Source organism: Hydractinia symbiolongicarpus, chromosome 9 (genome assembly GCF_029227915.1).
Source record: "Hydractinia symbiolongicarpus strain clone_291-10 chromosome 9, HSymV2.1, whole genome shotgun sequence".
NCBI classification, from domain to species: Eukaryota; Metazoa; Cnidaria; class Hydrozoa; order Anthoathecata; family Hydractiniidae; genus Hydractinia; species Hydractinia symbiolongicarpus.
The window spans coordinates 14,047,917-14,065,622 of NC_079883.1; the positions used below are offsets into that span (position 1 = coordinate 14,047,917).

Genomic DNA, 17,706 nt, shown 5'->3' on the forward strand with positions numbered 1-17,706 from the left:
ATGTTTTGTGAAGCCTTCTTTTGCTCTACATTTTCAGTGTTAAGAAGTTTTAATTCACTTTCGTGAAGCCTTTAAAAGGCTAATTCGGAGCCGCTATAACGGCCAGCTAACATCCCGAATAATCAGGCACTACTGAACGAAATCCCTGCTCCATCGAGGCAATCCGTACTATAAACTACTAACGAACAGATCTATCAGCATATGATAGGTGGAAAAAAGAACCCACATGAGGAAGCTGGCATCGTGATTGCTATTTAAATTCTCATTCAACAACACAACATTCTAAACGGTTTTTCAGACAAACGTTTTTTAAATGAGTCGACATCTATATTCAACTTATGACTGTGTGTGAAAAAGGTTGTGTCTAATTATGCCAGGTTCATTAAACTCACGTCAGAACATATAACAACAGTTGCGTGTCACCTTAAGAGAGCTACCTACTTATCAAATCTGTAGCATCCTGTCCCTTTCCGACACAAAGCTAACACAATGCGTAAAATATCTATTAGATATCAATTTAAAATTGTGAACTCATATTTTTGCTGAATCATTTTCGTTAAGCATTTTACCAACTTTATTCTCCTGCAATAAATGTATTAAATAACTTCTTACAAAAATCTTAAATGTAAAGACCACATGTACAACGTAGCCTAACAACCTACAAGCCTGGACAAAATATTTTAGGAAAATATGATAAAATAGCCAATTGAGCCTTCTTTCCTTACTTTTCATGTCATAATTTATTTAACTGATCCCCCCTTTTTCCCGTAAAGTCAATGTTATTTACCTGTAATGTCACTGAAGTACTTCTGTGATCATCAACTATAAGCAAATACCATCTTCAACATTGACTTTGGGGGAAGGAGGGTTTAAAATGAAATTCCAAATAAATTTTTCGAGGTTTGTAGCTACAGCAAATGTTAATCATCCTCGTCCTGACTGGAGCCGTTATCACGGGACAAGGCAAAATGTCCTGGGAACGATGTTGCCTTTACATGACAAAAGTTCATGTCGTCATTATTAGCAATATTAACTTTTTTTCCCAACAAAGAGGTCATCTTTATAACCAAAAACAGGTAATTCCATATCCTATCAAAAAACAAGCCGAAGGAGAAATCCTTCCCTATAGTAGACGATTTCTTATTAAATTAATTCTAATTAGGAAGAAGAAAACCGGATGTAAAAAACGAAGAGATTTATTTTGAGTTTTCCTCCAAGTTTTGAGTAATCAAAAGATTCGGAAATTATTTCTTTTTCAACATTAGTGGGTTAATTCAAAATTTAAATTTAAGGTCGCAATGGGAAATAACACGTGGGCTGTAAAAACAACTACAATTATTAGTGCGTAACAAATTTCCCAAGCATTAAATCATTTAACCCGCAACCCTTCAAAAACTCAATATCGCCCTTTCATACCCCAACATTTCGTGTGAACAAGGAAGCTGACCATAGCATTATACACTAAACAAAAATGCGTCATGGTAAAATCACATTTTCGTAATTTATTATACAAGTCGTACGATAAAAAAATTATAAATTCTCCATAAAAACACATTTACTCAACCATAGATGATAAACACTGCAACCACAAAATGCACAAGAAAGACGTATTGACGTGCAAAAAGGGAGAAGATTTACCTTAAAGAGACTTTCTCAGCTGTTACCAAATAGACGTATTCGTTTCTAAGTAAGACTCATTCAATCAAAGCGACTTTGTTACTCATGCGCTTTAATTAGACGCTGTGAAGTCATGTGTGAATGCAACTTTAGTATCCAGTCTTTTTTAAGATATTCAGAATATATTTGTCATCATATCGTAACTTATCTTAATTGGCAAACGTACTTTTGCGTATGATCGATTGCGTCCACTTGAATAATTATTGACGTTTCCATCTGCCAAGACAGGAAATTAGAAAGTTAAGAAAATATATTTGTAACGAAGTTAACGCCCATTTTAATGGCGTACAGTCGTTACTACAAGACTGGTGCGACTTTAAATGCATGGCATATTTATAAATAAGAGGCGTAATACGAAATATGTACTGGTAAAACTATGAACGAATAACTGTTCACTATTTAGTAGAATCATGAGCAACGTATTTATCTGCAGTCCTCCCTAAAACATAAACAGTGACATTCATTCCTCCCATATTTATCATTCGTTTCTCTTGCACCTTCCACCAAGAAGTACGCCCTAACGCCCTCCCCATGGCTTGTCTATGCTGCGTCAGCAAAACAGCTTTTCCTGAAGGTCGACATATTCTCGCCATTTCTCTCAAAGCATTCGGATACAAGAACACGTTCCGTTCCTTACTTCCAATCTTTTTACCAAATGGCAAGTCTGTCACGATACGGTCGACACACCCTGTTCGCAATGGTAACTGATACACGTCCCAACGTAGAACGGAGAAAGGTAACGTGAAGTTTCTAAACAAGATGAATAGACGTGGAAGACATGCTAAGAAAACACAGGTCGCGGGTTACATGGCTTAAACATTCCCAATGAAACATATGTTACTGGGATAAAGACTGCGAGGTACTTCTGAAGTAGAACACAATTCTATATGTAGCCAGTGAGATTCGAGACACACATCACAGAAATATGATGTCTGGAACCAAAAATCATTTACGTTTCAAAATGTATGGGCATGGTAACGGGAATATGTTGAAAATATAAAAGGGCATGAAAACAGTGCAGTATAATAAAAAAAGAAAGAAAACAATCAAATTATCAAAATCATACGTCAATGCCAGGTCTTTCTGTCCACCACAAACTGCTTCGAAATTGTCCTGGGCATATTGTACAGCGACCTCGTGGTTATCGCCAGCCACGTGGAATGAAGCCGCGCTGCTTATCGAGCCTTCGATACTAATCGAGCCTCCGCCGCACATAGGATCGCAAACAATATCACCTGAAATGTGAAAGGGGATTGTATTTCTCAACAGAATAACACTTGGCACCACAAGATATGCGGGATATACTTGACTTTTAAGTTGTAGGATAATACACGCGGAATAAACAGTGACAAAAAACACAAATTATATCAACCTATGAAGTAGTTTCGGCTGGCCTTACGCATTTAAATTTACGATAACGTCATAACAAAATAGTGAATAAGTTACCGCGGCGTAACTTGTCAGAATAACGATTTCAGGTGGTGTTTATATTCAAAATTTTCGCACCACAGGGGAGAGTATTTACAAGAAAAAAGGGAAAAACTATTATAGTCTACTAACTTCAAACACTTAAGTGTCGCGCTAGCTAAATACGTTCGTTCTCAGGTGTGGCTGTTATTAAAAAGCGGTTAGGGAAAACACAATACTATGCAACACTTAAACGTCGACATTTGGCTATACCGTTTTTTGTCCGAAAAAGTTTCATAGCATGAAAAATGACAGGATTATTACTATAATAGAGCAATAAAAAAAGAGTCATGAACATCCAATTTATCTAACAAGGGGAAAGTACCAGGAAGTATAGTACGGACATACTTATATCAACAAGCCAAACCTCATTAGAGAAATCACATTCCACTGCCAAAAAAGTGCTGAAAGATGTAACAAGTGTTATTACCTGCTAAATTGAGCAAGAATATAATTTAATAACATTGTTACATATCATTAATAAGCATTCCACGCAGACCTAACCTTCGCCAGATAGTCGTTAAATACACTGATTAGTTTAACTTGCATGATAACTGCAATGTGCTGACTGTTCGACATAATCCACATGGCACGTTACTAAAAACATTTTACTGCGAAGGCAGCCACACACCTTCTCCCTTACTTCCCTCCAAAGAGTAAATCGTTGTCTCAGAACTAAACGCATTTTTTATAACTCACACAAAAGTTTGGTCGAAGCTCAATGTTGTTGAAGTGTATTTCTTTACCGTGATCAACTGTTGGTTAATGGTTGACTTTAAGCTTGGGAAGAGCAATTTTTCTTTTGCTTAATTCGTTAGGCGTGTATATCGAAATTAACCTTTGGTTTTAATCTCATTTTCCGTATGATATATTTACATAACTCTGAAGAGTAACTTTTGTTTGTCTAGTTTGAGAACAAGATGTACCTTGAATTTTTTTCTGCTTTTATTGTCTCTGTTTACCCCCTCTCTTTTTATATTGCAGGCTGTTACTTACTGGATGTAACTTTTTTGAAGGACTTAAACCACGTGCTGCTTATAAAACATTGCTTATAAAATTTGCACAGAATTTTGGCAACATGTTGAACACAATTAATAATTTTTTTTATCAACAAGAACACAGGATCGTTGCATAACACATAATAGTTTTAGGTGCCATTAAAAACAACATGGTCTTGAAAATGTGAAGATAAAGACATAATTAACAATTACCGAAGTTGACAGCAAAACCACAAAACACTACATCTCACGCGTGATGGCTGCCACATCAAAAAGATGTGGCAGCTGTTAACATAATTGATCAAGTTGTGAGATTGGAATTAGCGCTATGATAGCGCTGTTGTGTTCTTTGAATGTTTATTTTGTTGGTTTGTTTGAATGTGTTCCGCATCCGCGATAACACCTAAACGAAAGTTGTAAAAATATTGGAATGTTTTAATAATGCTGTTGCCATTGAAAACCACAAAAATTTGTCGCAGCTACGCAAATAAAATCAATATTTGCTCTGTATCCATTTGTTGGGAATGCTTTCATCGCAGTCAAAATTTAGTAGCTATGCAATTCATATATGTAAACCAGGGTTGCCAATCAGAGTCATATTTAAGGAGAATTTTTAACCTCATTTCTTTATGTAAGATAAGGAAAATTATTCTTAAATTTCAGGAGGCGTGGCCACTCTACAAACGCACTTGTGATTTTTAACTTGGACAGCTTGTGTTTTTGTCTCGGAAAAACATTTTCGCAAAAAAATCCCAGAATTCCTCGTTTGCGACCAAATGTTCTCGCGAGATACACAAAACAAAATAAATTATGCGCCAAGGTGCCGAATTTTTGTTGAAACCAAATATACGGCCACCCTACAGTAATCATATTCCGAAGAAATAGTTTGTGATTCTTATTAAACAAATTACAAAACTGCTTTCCAATAACTGGAATATTATGCTAGTGATCAAACAATTATAGCCTCTATTTTTGGCAGTAATTAAAAGAAGTTTCCAATCAACAGTAATTACAAAAAAAAAAGATTGTGGGATCACCAATCATTTTGGTTCAAAGCACAAACGAGGAGCTGCACTTCAATGTGCTATATAATTACTATTTTAACTACTTTCAGAATCCTAAGTTATGGTAATGGTGAGAATATTCTCAAACAATTTGGTAATGTCTTAAAACAAATACCATATTGGTAAAAAATGCAGTCAGTAAAAAATGATCAAATTTTTGCCCAGTGACTAATATTTTGTACGGTTATGTCGTTTTTAGCTCTCCCTTCAATTTTTTGTTTTAATTTCCACACGATAACCTCGTCTAACAATGGTCGCATCTTTCACCAAGATTTTTTATCAGACTTTTTTTAAACTATCAAACATTTTTAACTGATTCTAATTTTTATTTCAATTTTATTCTAATTATTATTTAATGGTAAGAAGAATTTATTTAATTCCTTTGTATGATTTCGTTTTTCAAAAATCAGCAAAAAATGATGAAATTTTTGACACGTGACTAATATTTTATACCGACCAACGTTTTTTCCAGAATTTTTTTTTAACTGAACAATTTTTTGCAATAATGAGAAAAAAATGATTAAAGTTTGTGCAAGTGACTAATATTTTTGCCGACCTTTTTTTAACGTCTGACGAAACAGTGATAAACGAATGCGTCAATCATGCACAGTATTTCGTCTTATTAGCGCTCGCTTATTGGAGGGCGGCACTAATAGAATATTCTTTAAACAAAATTAAAAATAGTATTTCCTTCTCAAAGACAACAAAAGATTTAACAATTATCATTACGAAATAATTTTTTCAATATCAATGAAACCTTCATTGTCCAAAACAATCTGATAAAAAAAATACTTTTGCGGCCTGTCTTCATAGACATTGCTAAAAAGATTTGTCGCTGTATTTTCACTAACTCTCACCGGTAATTGTTGTATTTTTCTATTCGGCGAAAAATGGTATGAAATTAATTGACTTTTATGTAGTGACATCACGTTTGAAAAGTTTGGAAAACAATGGTCGTAGTAGTAAAAATAAGAAAAACGTGCACGCTGCCTCAAAATGATAATTACGTCACATAAAAACAATACCTAGTTCTGAATAGTCAAATTTGTGAAACAACATGAAGGTGACTATTATAATTATGCGGGGTACATAATAGAATTATGCATGTAGAAATAAAGTATTTTACTTTCACGAAGACAGAAAGCAAAATGCATTCTGCTATTAATTTTTAAGAAGTTTTAAAAGAATCACTGGAATACCACCATAAAATAAAAAAAGATTTCCATCACAAGTTTTACTTTTCAAAACGTAGTATTTCTTAATTTAGAGAGTTTTTAGGCTAAGTTGCTTTTTCGTCTTCTGCAGATCAAAATAAACCAATTCCATCCCCTTGTACAAGAGATATATTTTCAATGTCTTCTTATTCAAAATCTACTTTGTAGCACTGGATAGAACTTAAAAAAGAGGGGATGAAAACATAGGTCAATTTTACTTCTTTCATTACAGAGTTAAATTAAAGTTCGTTAAATAATAAAAACAGTCAAAATTTAGCATTTTTATGTTGATGTCAGCATTTTTGTGTTGATTTTTTTTTTAAGTAATGAATTTACTCATTCAAGATTGGATGAAAAGTTGTTTTGAAATTGTTAATCATTTTCCATTTTAATTTTTATTTTACCTAAGATATTCCATGTTGAAAGAAAAATGTGCTGATTCGGCGAAATTTTGCATGTAATTACGACTCGATAAAATGATTCAAAAGGTTTAACCCTGACTCTAAAATGGTAATAGAGGATTCGAGATGATAGTTAAAATAATATTTCTGAACAATAATAAACAAAAAATAAATATCCGGCGTTATCGATTGGTAAAAAGAGACTATCACACAAATTCGATGCCGTTTTGCTTGTTGCTAATTGTGCTGATGAAATTAAAATTATAAATATGATCAATATTTCTTGTGGTTTTTAATTATGGTTGCCATAAGGTAAAAATTATACCGTGCTGCATAAAGCCCGTCGTAAAGGCTTTATGTACACGTTAAAAAAAGTTATCAGTTAATAACAAACAATAGCACCCTACTAGTCAACAAAACCAAAAATTAAAAAAACAAAAAAACAAGCTGCTTACCATTTTGAATACCAGCCAACTGTAGAAGACAATAAGATATGTTAGCTTTCAAAGTAGTTGGTCCAAAGTGAGTAATATTTCGCAACGATTGACTATCTTTTGTCAACTGAACTCCAAGTGTTATTGAATTGTCCAGAATATTTGACACAACCTCAATGTCAAAGTGCTTCAAATCAACTTTCCACAACAATAAGTCGTTAATACCTCCCCCAATGTGCGTTGCCGCCTCCATGGAAGTAAACTGATGAGTGCCAGTTCGTGTGGCCGTAACACGGAAACTTAACATTTCCTTGGCTGCTATTGGATCAATCTCCGCATAATTTTTGTCAGCGACATTTTCATCTGTATCAAACTTCGGTTTTTTGCGTTCGCCATTGGCATTTTGTTCTTTGTCATTACCTTTACATTTCGCTTGCCTATGCACTTTGAATATCTTCCAAGTTTTTAAAGCCTTTTCCCAATTCACATTGCCAGATAAAGCTGCAAATTTAGAAACCAATTCTTCTTGTGTTTCAGAACCGTTTAAAAACTCATCAATATGTTCTACCACAACATAGTAATGGTGAACCGAACGAAGATTTAGGAGTTTTAAAATGTCTGCCATAGAAATATCAAGTTTTATTCTACCGCGGATGTCTTTAGACGCTTGGATGCCTAGTTTCTCCTTGCACTCAGCCAGTACCACAGTCTCAAAACCAGGAATGCAGGAGCATATAATTGTTACTGTTTCGGCTTCATCCATTGTATTGTTTATTTTGTTATGTTATTTAGAACACACGCGGTATCTGGTGTCAGAAGATGAACTTTTTATAAGAAAGTTTACTATAATTATCTTTAGGATGTTCATAAATTCAAATGTTTTTAAAGAAACCTAAAAAAAAACAAAATTAAAATTATGATTTGCAGCCTAAAACTTGTTTTAAAGCTGCTGCTCATTAACACGTTCCTACCCGCAGCTATTTCAAGTATATGCGCATGCGCATTAGAATCTTTTCCCGGTCGCTAAGTTGTATTCGGGCAGCTCTGGAAGTTAAAGCGATTCAATTTTCAAGTGTTTGCGCACAAACTACATTCTTAACAACCAATAAAAATTCACAAAACGCTGCCATTTTTATTATAAAATGAGTTGAGCATATTGAGCGTCAACGTTTAGGCGCCAGCAGCTGCGCCCATAAACGCTTCAACGGAAAAACAGTCATTAAATTTGTTAAAAACAAAGCGGAGTTTTCAAAAGGTTTACGTTTATTAGAAACCATTTGTTGTACAATAGTACACCTGGATCACCACAAAAGAAAAAAACAAATATATTTGCTACACATCACTTGTAGTTGCAGAGATAAAGAAACATCTGTTTACACCCCTTTTGTGCAAAACATCAGAATTACCAGTCGTCACAAAAACAGGTACAAAAAAATATTATTAGTTTGCATTTTGGTCTAAAAGGTATAGTTAATAAAGATAAAAGAAAATTTATACAAAAGGAACAAAATCAGCTAATTATATGTATGATATTCAGCAAAGAATTTTAAAAAATATAACAATGCTAATTAAAAAAGTAAAAAAATAATAATATACTGAAGAAGATTGCTTCAAATGAAAGGACCAGATAGCTCAGTCAGTAGAGCATCCGTCTGTAAATTGCAAGGTTCAAGACTCCACTAGCTCAGCGCATGAATAAAACAGCTTGGAAAAATTAAACTGAAATAAATTAAAAGCTGACTGTTTGGCACTTCACTTAAGTAGTACAATCTACTTGAGGCAGTGAACCCTTTTGTTCAGCCCATACAATTCGTTATTGCAATTTGGTGTTGTTGAGAGCTGGCACATTTGCCATCAACAAGGCTTGCTTTTTCTTGTACTAGTAGATCATTTTGTACAGTCCATTTCATGGAATATTTGCATTAAAACATTAAATAAATGATATAGTGACATCGAAAAACTAAAATATAAAAATAAAGCTAATATCCTTGATAAAACTCTTGATATGACCTAAATCCCAATAAAAAGCCTAAAATGACCAAACTTGCTTTCAATTTTCCGAACACACATTTTATTTGGTTGCGAACAGAACGTAGCATCTGATTGAATATAACCTGTTCGTTTGATTTACAATGATCAAAAACTTTCATCAAACAAGCTAGGAGAGCAAACAACACAAAAAAATATCTTGCAGCAAAAATAATCCTGTGCATTTTCCGAAGGTTGCTTGATGGGAATATAGGTTCCATATTCATGAATTATTACGCTGGTAGTAACTTTTTGTGATGGCAAATGAATTCAAATGTCATCAGAAGAGATCCTTGAACTTTCAAATATGTTATTGTAATTGGTTTTTTAAGCGAAACAAAATCTTTACGAACTTACAATAATTTTACAAAATTTGGTGTAGTTATTCTACAATTTTGCAGCCAAGCATCTCCATTCGTATCGCTGACGTACAAATTGTACTACCATTTTGTATTTCTTTCAGGTTTCACTTTAGTTTCTTTTTTTCTGGCACATCTGAAATAAAAGGAAACCAATACTTTCTCATTGATAATTAAAACAGCAAGAAAAATAATAAGCATATATATACCACTCTTGCTCGTCTCTATTTTGCTAGCGCTGTGTTTTTCTCCATGATAGTTTTTTTTATCTTAAATTATAAGCCTCCTTCGCTCTTGAAGAAATTAAAAGAGCGAAATATTCAGTAATTCTAACATTGTTAACATATGAGAATTGCGTTTCAGCCAGACAAAGAGTTATTTCTTGTTTAATGATAAACATTCTAGCTAAGTTTCAGCATATATTTGAGAACAATTTTTATTTATACGTGAAAAAAAAAGCCGGCGTGAGTTTCACTTTCAAAGTGTACACGACGCCTAAAACCATAGACATTTCAACCGTCAATACAAAATGTTTACAAAATAATCAGGCTTAGTATTCAGCCTGCTAGTTCCATCACTAGTGTTATCAAAATAATTACTTATAAGCGTACTCTGACTTTCATGTCAAGGTAAATCTTTAGAAAAAGCTACACATAAGTGGACAAGCACATATGTCGGGCTTAGATTAAAACTGAAGGTGACCCTCACTCTAACTGAAGGTCACCGGTTGGTCGAAATGTTCAATCAAATTAAACAAAAAATTGTATAGTGCATCAAAGCATTTCAGTGATTAACCACTCAATACAGGATTTTTCTACCCGCAAAATAAACTCAAAGTAAACAAAACCAAAATAAAATACAACATAAGAACAATGGGTTTACAGGCAAGCTAATACCATACTAGCATGGGTTTACAGGTAAGCTAATACCGTGCCAGTGACCGTCACTCTAATCGCACTTGCATGGGTTTACAGGTAAGCTAATACCGTGCCAGTGACCCTCACTCTAATCACGTACACATGGGTTTACAGGTAAGCTAATACCGTGCCAGTGACCCTCACTCTAATCACGCACACATGGGTTTACAGGTAAGCTAATACCGTGCCAGTGACCGTCACTCTAATCACACTTGCATGGGTTTACAGGTAAGCTAATACCGTGCCAGTGACCCTCACTCTAATCACGCACACATGGGTTTACAGGTAAGCTAATACCGTGCCAGTGACCGTCACTCTAATCGCACTTGCATGGGTTTACAGGTAAGCTAATACCGTGCCAGTGACCCTCACTCTAATCACGCACACATGGGTTTACAGGTAAGCTAATACCGTGCCAGTGACCGTCACTCTAATCGAACTTGCATGGGTTTACAGGTAAGTTAATTCCGTGCCAGTGACCCTTACTCCAATCACGCACACATGGGTTTACAGGTAAACTAATACCGTGCCAGTGACCGTCACTCTAATCGCACTTGCATGGGTTTACAGGTAAGCTAATACCGTGCCAGTGACCCTCACTCTAATCACGCACACATGGGTTTACAGGTAAGCTAATACCGTGCCAGTGACTGTCACTCTAATCGCACTTGCATGGGTTTACAGGTAAACTAATACCGTGCCAGTGACCCTCACTCTAATCACGCACACATGGGTTTACAGGTAAGCTAATACCGTGCCAGTGACCGTCACTCTAATCGCACTTGCATGGGTTTACAGGTAAACTAATACCGTGCCAGTGACCCTTACTCCAATCACGCACACATGGGTTTACAGGTAAGCTAATACCGTGCCAGTGACCGTCACTCTAATCGCACTTGCATGGGTTTACAGGTAAGCTAATACCGTGCCAGTGACCCTTACTCTAATCACGCACACATGGGTTTACAGGTAAGCTAATACCGTGCCAGTGACCCTCACTCTAATCACGCTCACATGGGTTTACAGGTAAGCTAATACCGTGCCAGTGACCCTCACTCTAATCACACTTGCATGGGTTTACAGGTAAGCTAATACCGTGCCAGTGACCCTCACTCTAATCACGCACACATGGGTTTACAGGTAAGCTAATACCGTGCCAGTGACCCTCACTCTAATCGCACTTACATGAGTTTACAGGTAAGCTAATACTGTGCCAGTGACCCTCACTCTAATCACGCACACATGGGTTTACAGGTAAGCTAATACCGTGCCAGTGACCCTCACTCTAATCGCACTTGCATGGGTTTACAGGTAAGCTAATACCGTGCCAGTGACCCTCACTCTAATCACGCACACATGGGTTTACAGGTAAGCTAATACCGTGCCAGTGACCCTCACTCACTAAACTATGAGTATCTGCGGAAAAAATAGATCCATTCGCAAAATTATCAAATTGGCGAAATTAAAATCTCTTGTGTATAGAGTGGCTAACACCTCATCATCAATGCTTTTAAATTGTACTGTCTGACATAGTATATATACACAGAATCTTAAAAAACAAAATTCTGTGTTTCCTAGCAATTTAAGATTGAAAAAGTTATAACAAATTTGTCAGGAAATTAAAATCTTGGAGTAGCTTTAGAGTTAAATCCTAACAATCAGTTTTGGTTATATGCAAAATGTAAATCTTGTTGTTGATGAATGCAACATAGCTAAAAAAATTTAATCTTATATCGGTTAACTCCACTTGTATTGTTTGGTACATTTGAAAATATGATAACAAAATGCACTACAATAGCTTCATCAGCATTCAGTTTACACATTCTTGAAGAGTTTACAAACTGAAAACAAGAGAATTTTAAAAGAGAATAAAACTCAACCTTCTGACAAAGATTTTTTTGTTGAATCTAAAAATGACAAAGAATAAAATCTATATTAAAAATTTGTCTAGCTACAAGTGACACTGAAAGAAGAAGAAGTAGTAAAAGTATATAATCATGTTTTAAATTGCAGAAAAAAGTATTCTGTCCATGTTTTGAAAAATTTTGTAATTTATAGCAACTAAATAATAATACACCCTGAAAGATTTGCAAAGTTTTCAATTAGCTGAGCAACATGATTGAAAAAGAAACACGCCTTCATCTGATGTAAGAAATGGTTACCACATGATTTCTGATGTGATAATAACAATTCCTTTGATGCACCACATTATCAGACTATTTATAAGGTTTTGCATGTAGTTCCATCAAAATTCTCAGTTCAGCAAACCAAATAGGAGAGCCATTATGGATAAAAAAGTATTAAAGAGTATTAAAGAAATGATCTATGCTAAATTTTCTCACTAGAGGGTGAAATGGCAACAGTATCTAATTATGAAGTTTGCTTACCAGATATAATGTTATTAAAACCTTAGAGCTGTAAAATTTTATGGCTTTTAACACATCCGGGTGAGATTGAGAATTCTAGTTATTCTACCTATCACATCATTTGAATGTTTTTCTTCTTTGCACAAACATAAAGACTACATTAGGAGCAACAGGGATCAGGTTTTAATTTTCGCCTTATATATATAAAAGGTCTGAAACAACAAAATAGACAATACAATAAATACTACAATGTTAGCCCTAGATCATGCCTGAAATATAACAAACAATTTTTAATCAAAAAGCACTGGGTGCAAATTTCTTGAAGTGCTCCGTATACAGCCAATATCAACTTCGCTACGCCATGTTTGAATTTTCGGTTAACGTTTTGTGTACGCGCATGAGTACAATCAGAATAAGGCTAGCTATTGGCTAGTTCGTAAAGCCGTGGGTTTAACAATATGTTTTGGACTATATTTGCTTGGGTAGTGAAAAAAAGTATGTGTAATGAAGGATATTATTTTATTCATTACACATGTTTTAAATGGCCCAAACTAAAGCCTAAATTTAGACATTCAATCATAAGGCTTGAGCAGCACATGTTCCTTATAAGCCATAAAAAACTTTTTCTTTTTCAAATAGCAATCAAACAGATTGGTTATTTCAGCTTCTTTAGCGAAATTTCAAATAAAAAATGGGTAAAAGACAAGCAGTTAGTCGTAAAGTACAAAAGAAAGTGGTTAATTGATCAGAAGAAAATGTAGAACATGCCCTGCATGAGCTTGATTCAGTACCAGGCTATACGACTGTATTTTTAAGGAATATGACATCTCAGGGGCAGATGTGGAGATTTTCCCACTCTAAGACATTGTTTGTGGTCCACTAAAAGGGTTAAAAAGAAATGGAATTTTCCTCAATATACAGAATTTCAACAATTTTTTAAAAAGGTTAAGAAAAATGATAGAGAAGCAACTCACAAAAATTATGTCTTCTACACTAAAGAAAAAAAAAAATATATATATATGCTATAAATGAGTTGCAGTGTGACATAATGATTTCGCATTGAGAACACCATATACACAGGAAAAAATATAAACAACAGTCTGTGCAACAATTATTAAGTGAATTTACTTTCTTAACAAAATAGGTGTTAGCTGACACAAGAGCAGCAAAAATGTTTTGGTACCTTGGAGTTTATTCATTCTAATTACTTTAAATTCATTTTCTAGATAACAAATTGAAGTTTAAAATTCCAGCAAGATTCGTAATAAAAGGAAGATCAAAATAAATAAGCCAGACTGTCATAGGGTTCCAGTGGATAAAGAAAGGATAGACAAAGGTTCTGGCGTTCTGCAAAACGCATATCTCGACAAAAAAAAGATTATCCTTTCATGGTTTGTTGGACTACAACGAGCATCAAAGAAGGTAAAAATATCAGCATCAAGGACATAAAAGTACAATAATTCGCTGACAAATGCTGTGCTTTATGAAAATGTAGATCTACTAATACTAAGACGATATTGTGCGGGGTTCGAATTAGCAGTTCGCAATTTGCGAATCCAAACACCATTTTTGCGAATCACTTTGCAAAAAAATGATAAAATTGCTAATTGAATATTTTTGTATCACTTCGTTGTCTTCTTTTGTGATATTAAAAATTAATCATTCCTTCTTTTTGTTGGTAGTATTTCCATTTAATTCTCATGTTTTGCCTGATTATTTTATGCTGGAAGAAGAAATAATAACCCCTTACATTAGTGCATTTCACTTGTACATATTTAATAAAGTTTCGACTGAAAATATGTGTGCAAGTTTCGTAACATTTGCTTCTGAAAAGCCGTTTTTATTATAACAAATTGTTATTAAAACCTTATTTATGACGCGCAACTCACTATAAATGATTGCATAAAATATTTACATGTTAATTTATCATAAAATTAGAATAAAACAGGTAGATTGAAAGTGTTTTTTAATAGAAAATCGGTGTTCTTTTTTTCAGCGCAGTTAGATTTGAAGGCAGAAAAATCCTGTGTACAACCATCTGGTCAGAACACTTGATGTTTCCAGTTTGTCTGACGATAAAAATAGTCTGATGTCTTACGGAGATGAAGCAGTGCACCAACAAAGTGTGTGAACTTGCTGAAAAAGAATGGTTGATATCATAAAAAATCGAGTAAAACCTTCAAGAGAAGGAAAATATTTGGATGCGTGGGCTAAAGTTCTGATCAATTCCAACCTAAAAATTTAGTGGAAAAATATGTTGCATATCATCGAGTTTCCTTTAATAACTCCCTTTACTAATGCAAAACTTGAACACATATTTAGTATAATGAATAAAGTCAAAACAAATGTTAGAGATAAGTCGAGAACGACTAGAAGTGTGTCTGAGAGTTGCGAAGAAGAGAAAAAAATTGAAGATTTCAATCCTCATCAGAGTGTTCAAGCGTGGTATAACCAGAGAGTCCGCAGAATATCTGCTGCTAAGCCACACAAGTACCCAGTCAAACGAAAGAAGACTGGTGATAATTCAGGCAATGCTTTAGATATTGTGAAATATACTCTTTCAGACTTAGAAGACGAATCATCAGAATCAGATATCTAATCATTTTTGAACCAATGTTTATTTTTTTAATATTTCTTTGGTACCTACGTACAAAGTTTTTTTTGTTTTTTGTTTTACACAAGCACACACTTGCAGTCAGTATTCTTTTCTAAACAATATCAACGACCAGCTGGTGTCGTATTGATTAAAATTCCTCTTATTGCCTTTTTTTTAAACAAACTTTGTTTTCCTTAAATTTTGTTTTCATCACATCAAAATAAGGTAAATAAAAAACAGCATTTTACTAAAAAGACTTTATTTTTTGTGAAAACAACTTTTATCAGTATACTGTATTCAACTTGCGTTGTAATGTTCACAAAGCTGGTTAAGAACCTCTGAAACAATAATTACATTTTGAATTTTTTCTTACAGATGGCTATAAAAATAAACTTATTTCATTTTTGCAACATTATTTCAGCTATCAGAGAAAAGAAAGTTAAAACTGAGAGAGTTGCTAGCTCAGACGCTCTGTTCTAGTGTTTGGGGTTCAAGAGTTTAAACGTCCCCCACTTGTCTCCAACATAAAAAATAATAATGCAGGAAAAAGTAAAGCTCGCATGTCACAAAAAAAAAAACAAATTCTTGTCGAAAAACAAGTAGCTACTAATAAACAAGCCAATGGACATTGATCTACAGTGTTTCCACATCTAGATGGTGGTTTACTTGATTACAGTGCCTAATTATTTGCAAACCAGCTTTACTTTACTAATTCAAACCGTTGTGATAAGCTTGCTTGAAAGAAAGTTGAAGATATGGTGGCTAAACGAAAGGGAAAGTCAAATTGGTGGTGTACAAAGTGTCACATTCTTCCAGATGGTCACATACTGGTCATATGTTGTGAAAGATGATTGCATAGCAGCATTTTGAATGAGCTAACTTGCCTTCAAGACAAAAAGCAAAATAATGGTTTTAAAAATATGCAAGCTAGTTTGTAACGTGTACGTGTAGTATCAGGTTTTATTTTGTTTTTTCTCTACTAATTTCAGTTGTTTGCGGTAATGTTAACTTTGCATCATCAATATTTATTTTTGACCTTTAGTAATCAAGTCAACGTGTGGCGAAGAAGAATAAGAGACATTATATATTGTACACAGGCAAATGTAGAGGAAAAGAAAAATATCAAAAAGCTGGGAATTACTGAGTTTTGCAGAAATCATAATCCTGATTTAATTACACTGTATTGTGGCTAGCGAAAATCTCCTTCTGGAGAAGCAGCCCACAAGGCCACTAGTACTAACAAAATGTCTTTAAAGCACTAAGAGAAACAATGGAAGTTGAAGATGACAACGAATACACAAAGTCGTGAATATTTAATGGAGCATGCTGGCTATCAGGGTTTTTTCATCCAAGATACCCAAGCTGCTCCTAACATAGTAAGAGATGACATATGGCACGGTTCTAGTCGCATGATCACTATGAACAGAGCTTCTTACAATTTTAGAGTTCTCTAGTCGATTACGCTCGTAAAATATTCACTTAGGCAAAAGAGCAATGGAAAAGTATTGTTTTAGATGTTTTGCTGATGTCCGCAGTGCATATACAAAAAAATTTTCAAACAAAAATTAGGTATACCCATTGTCTTCATTATATAGAACTTGAAACACTGATCAAGAAAATGTACTTCTGATGACGTTGTCAACCTGTCCATTCTAAATCGGATTCGGCGACCCAGGTTTTGGGAAACTTACCCAAATTGGTCTCAGGTGGTCCCTAGTTATACCTACACGAGAAATGATGTCGGTTATTTCCAGCTATTTCCAAGATATAAAGCCTTAAACATAAAAGTGCAATGCAATGGCTTCGCTAATACTAAAAATGCTATTGATGTTACATTAATGCTATTGACATTGTGCCGTAACCTCAGAAAATTTTAAATTTAAGACATAACTTTTCTGGCTAAATCAAAAAAAAGGACACATCTACTTTGCATGTTGCAGACAGACAGTCCTACGGTCCTATGTTGGATGAAAATTTGGTAAGCTATAAACTGTTTTTGTAAGGTTTCAAAACTGAATGTTAGAAATTCTTTCTGGACTGATTTGGATAAAAAGATTCATGAAAAGAAACAGACTTAGTGACAAGGATGCTGCAATGATTAGTACGTAAAGCAAACACATCGAATCCATTTATCATTTTTGACTTCCACGATCCATTGGAACATTGACGGTACACTTTTTATAGG

General features: G+C 34.4%; 1 protein-coding gene and 1 long non-coding RNA gene across 2 annotated transcripts; one reads left to right on the forward strand and one right to left on the reverse strand.

The window, feature by feature from the left end:
• Positions 1-1,472: 1,472 nt before the first annotated feature.
• On the reverse strand, positions 1,473-8,160 carry LOC130657269 (tRNA (guanine(6)-N2)-methyltransferase THUMP3-like). The gene is made up of 3 exons (XM_057460248.1): positions 7,277-8,160; positions 2,744-2,912; positions 1,473-2,427 (listed from the first exon to the last, which is right to left on the reverse strand). The coding sequence occupies exons 1-3, from the start codon at positions 8,016-8,018 to the stop codon at positions 2,073-2,075; spliced, it is 1,266 nt and encodes a 421-aa protein (XP_057316231.1). The 5' UTR covers positions 8,019-8,160; the 3' UTR covers positions 1,473-2,072.
• Positions 8,161-8,586: 426 nt separating this feature from the next.
• LOC130657273 (uncharacterized) lies at positions 8,587-15,271 on the forward strand. The gene is made up of 3 exons (XR_008985096.1): positions 8,587-8,679; positions 14,152-14,347; positions 14,922-15,271. It is a non-coding gene; the product is annotated as an uncharacterized LOC130657273 (long non-coding RNA).
• Positions 15,272-17,706: the final 2,435 nt, after the last annotated feature.

Excerpts from the sequence above, each read along its gene's own strand:
- LOC130657269 (XM_057460248.1), bottom strand. The coding sequence starts at position 8,018 with ATGGATGAAGCCGAAACAGTAACAATTATATGCTCCTGCATTCCTGGT. Across the intron at positions 2,913-7,276 it reads GTTGGCTGGTATTCAAAATG|GTGATATTGTTTGCGATCCT; the intron begins GTAAGCAGCTTG and ends TTCACATTTCAG. Across the intron at positions 2,428-2,743 it reads CAGAAAGACCTGGCATTGAC|AAACTTCACGTTACCTTTCT; the intron begins GTATGATTTTGA and ends CATCTTGTTTAG.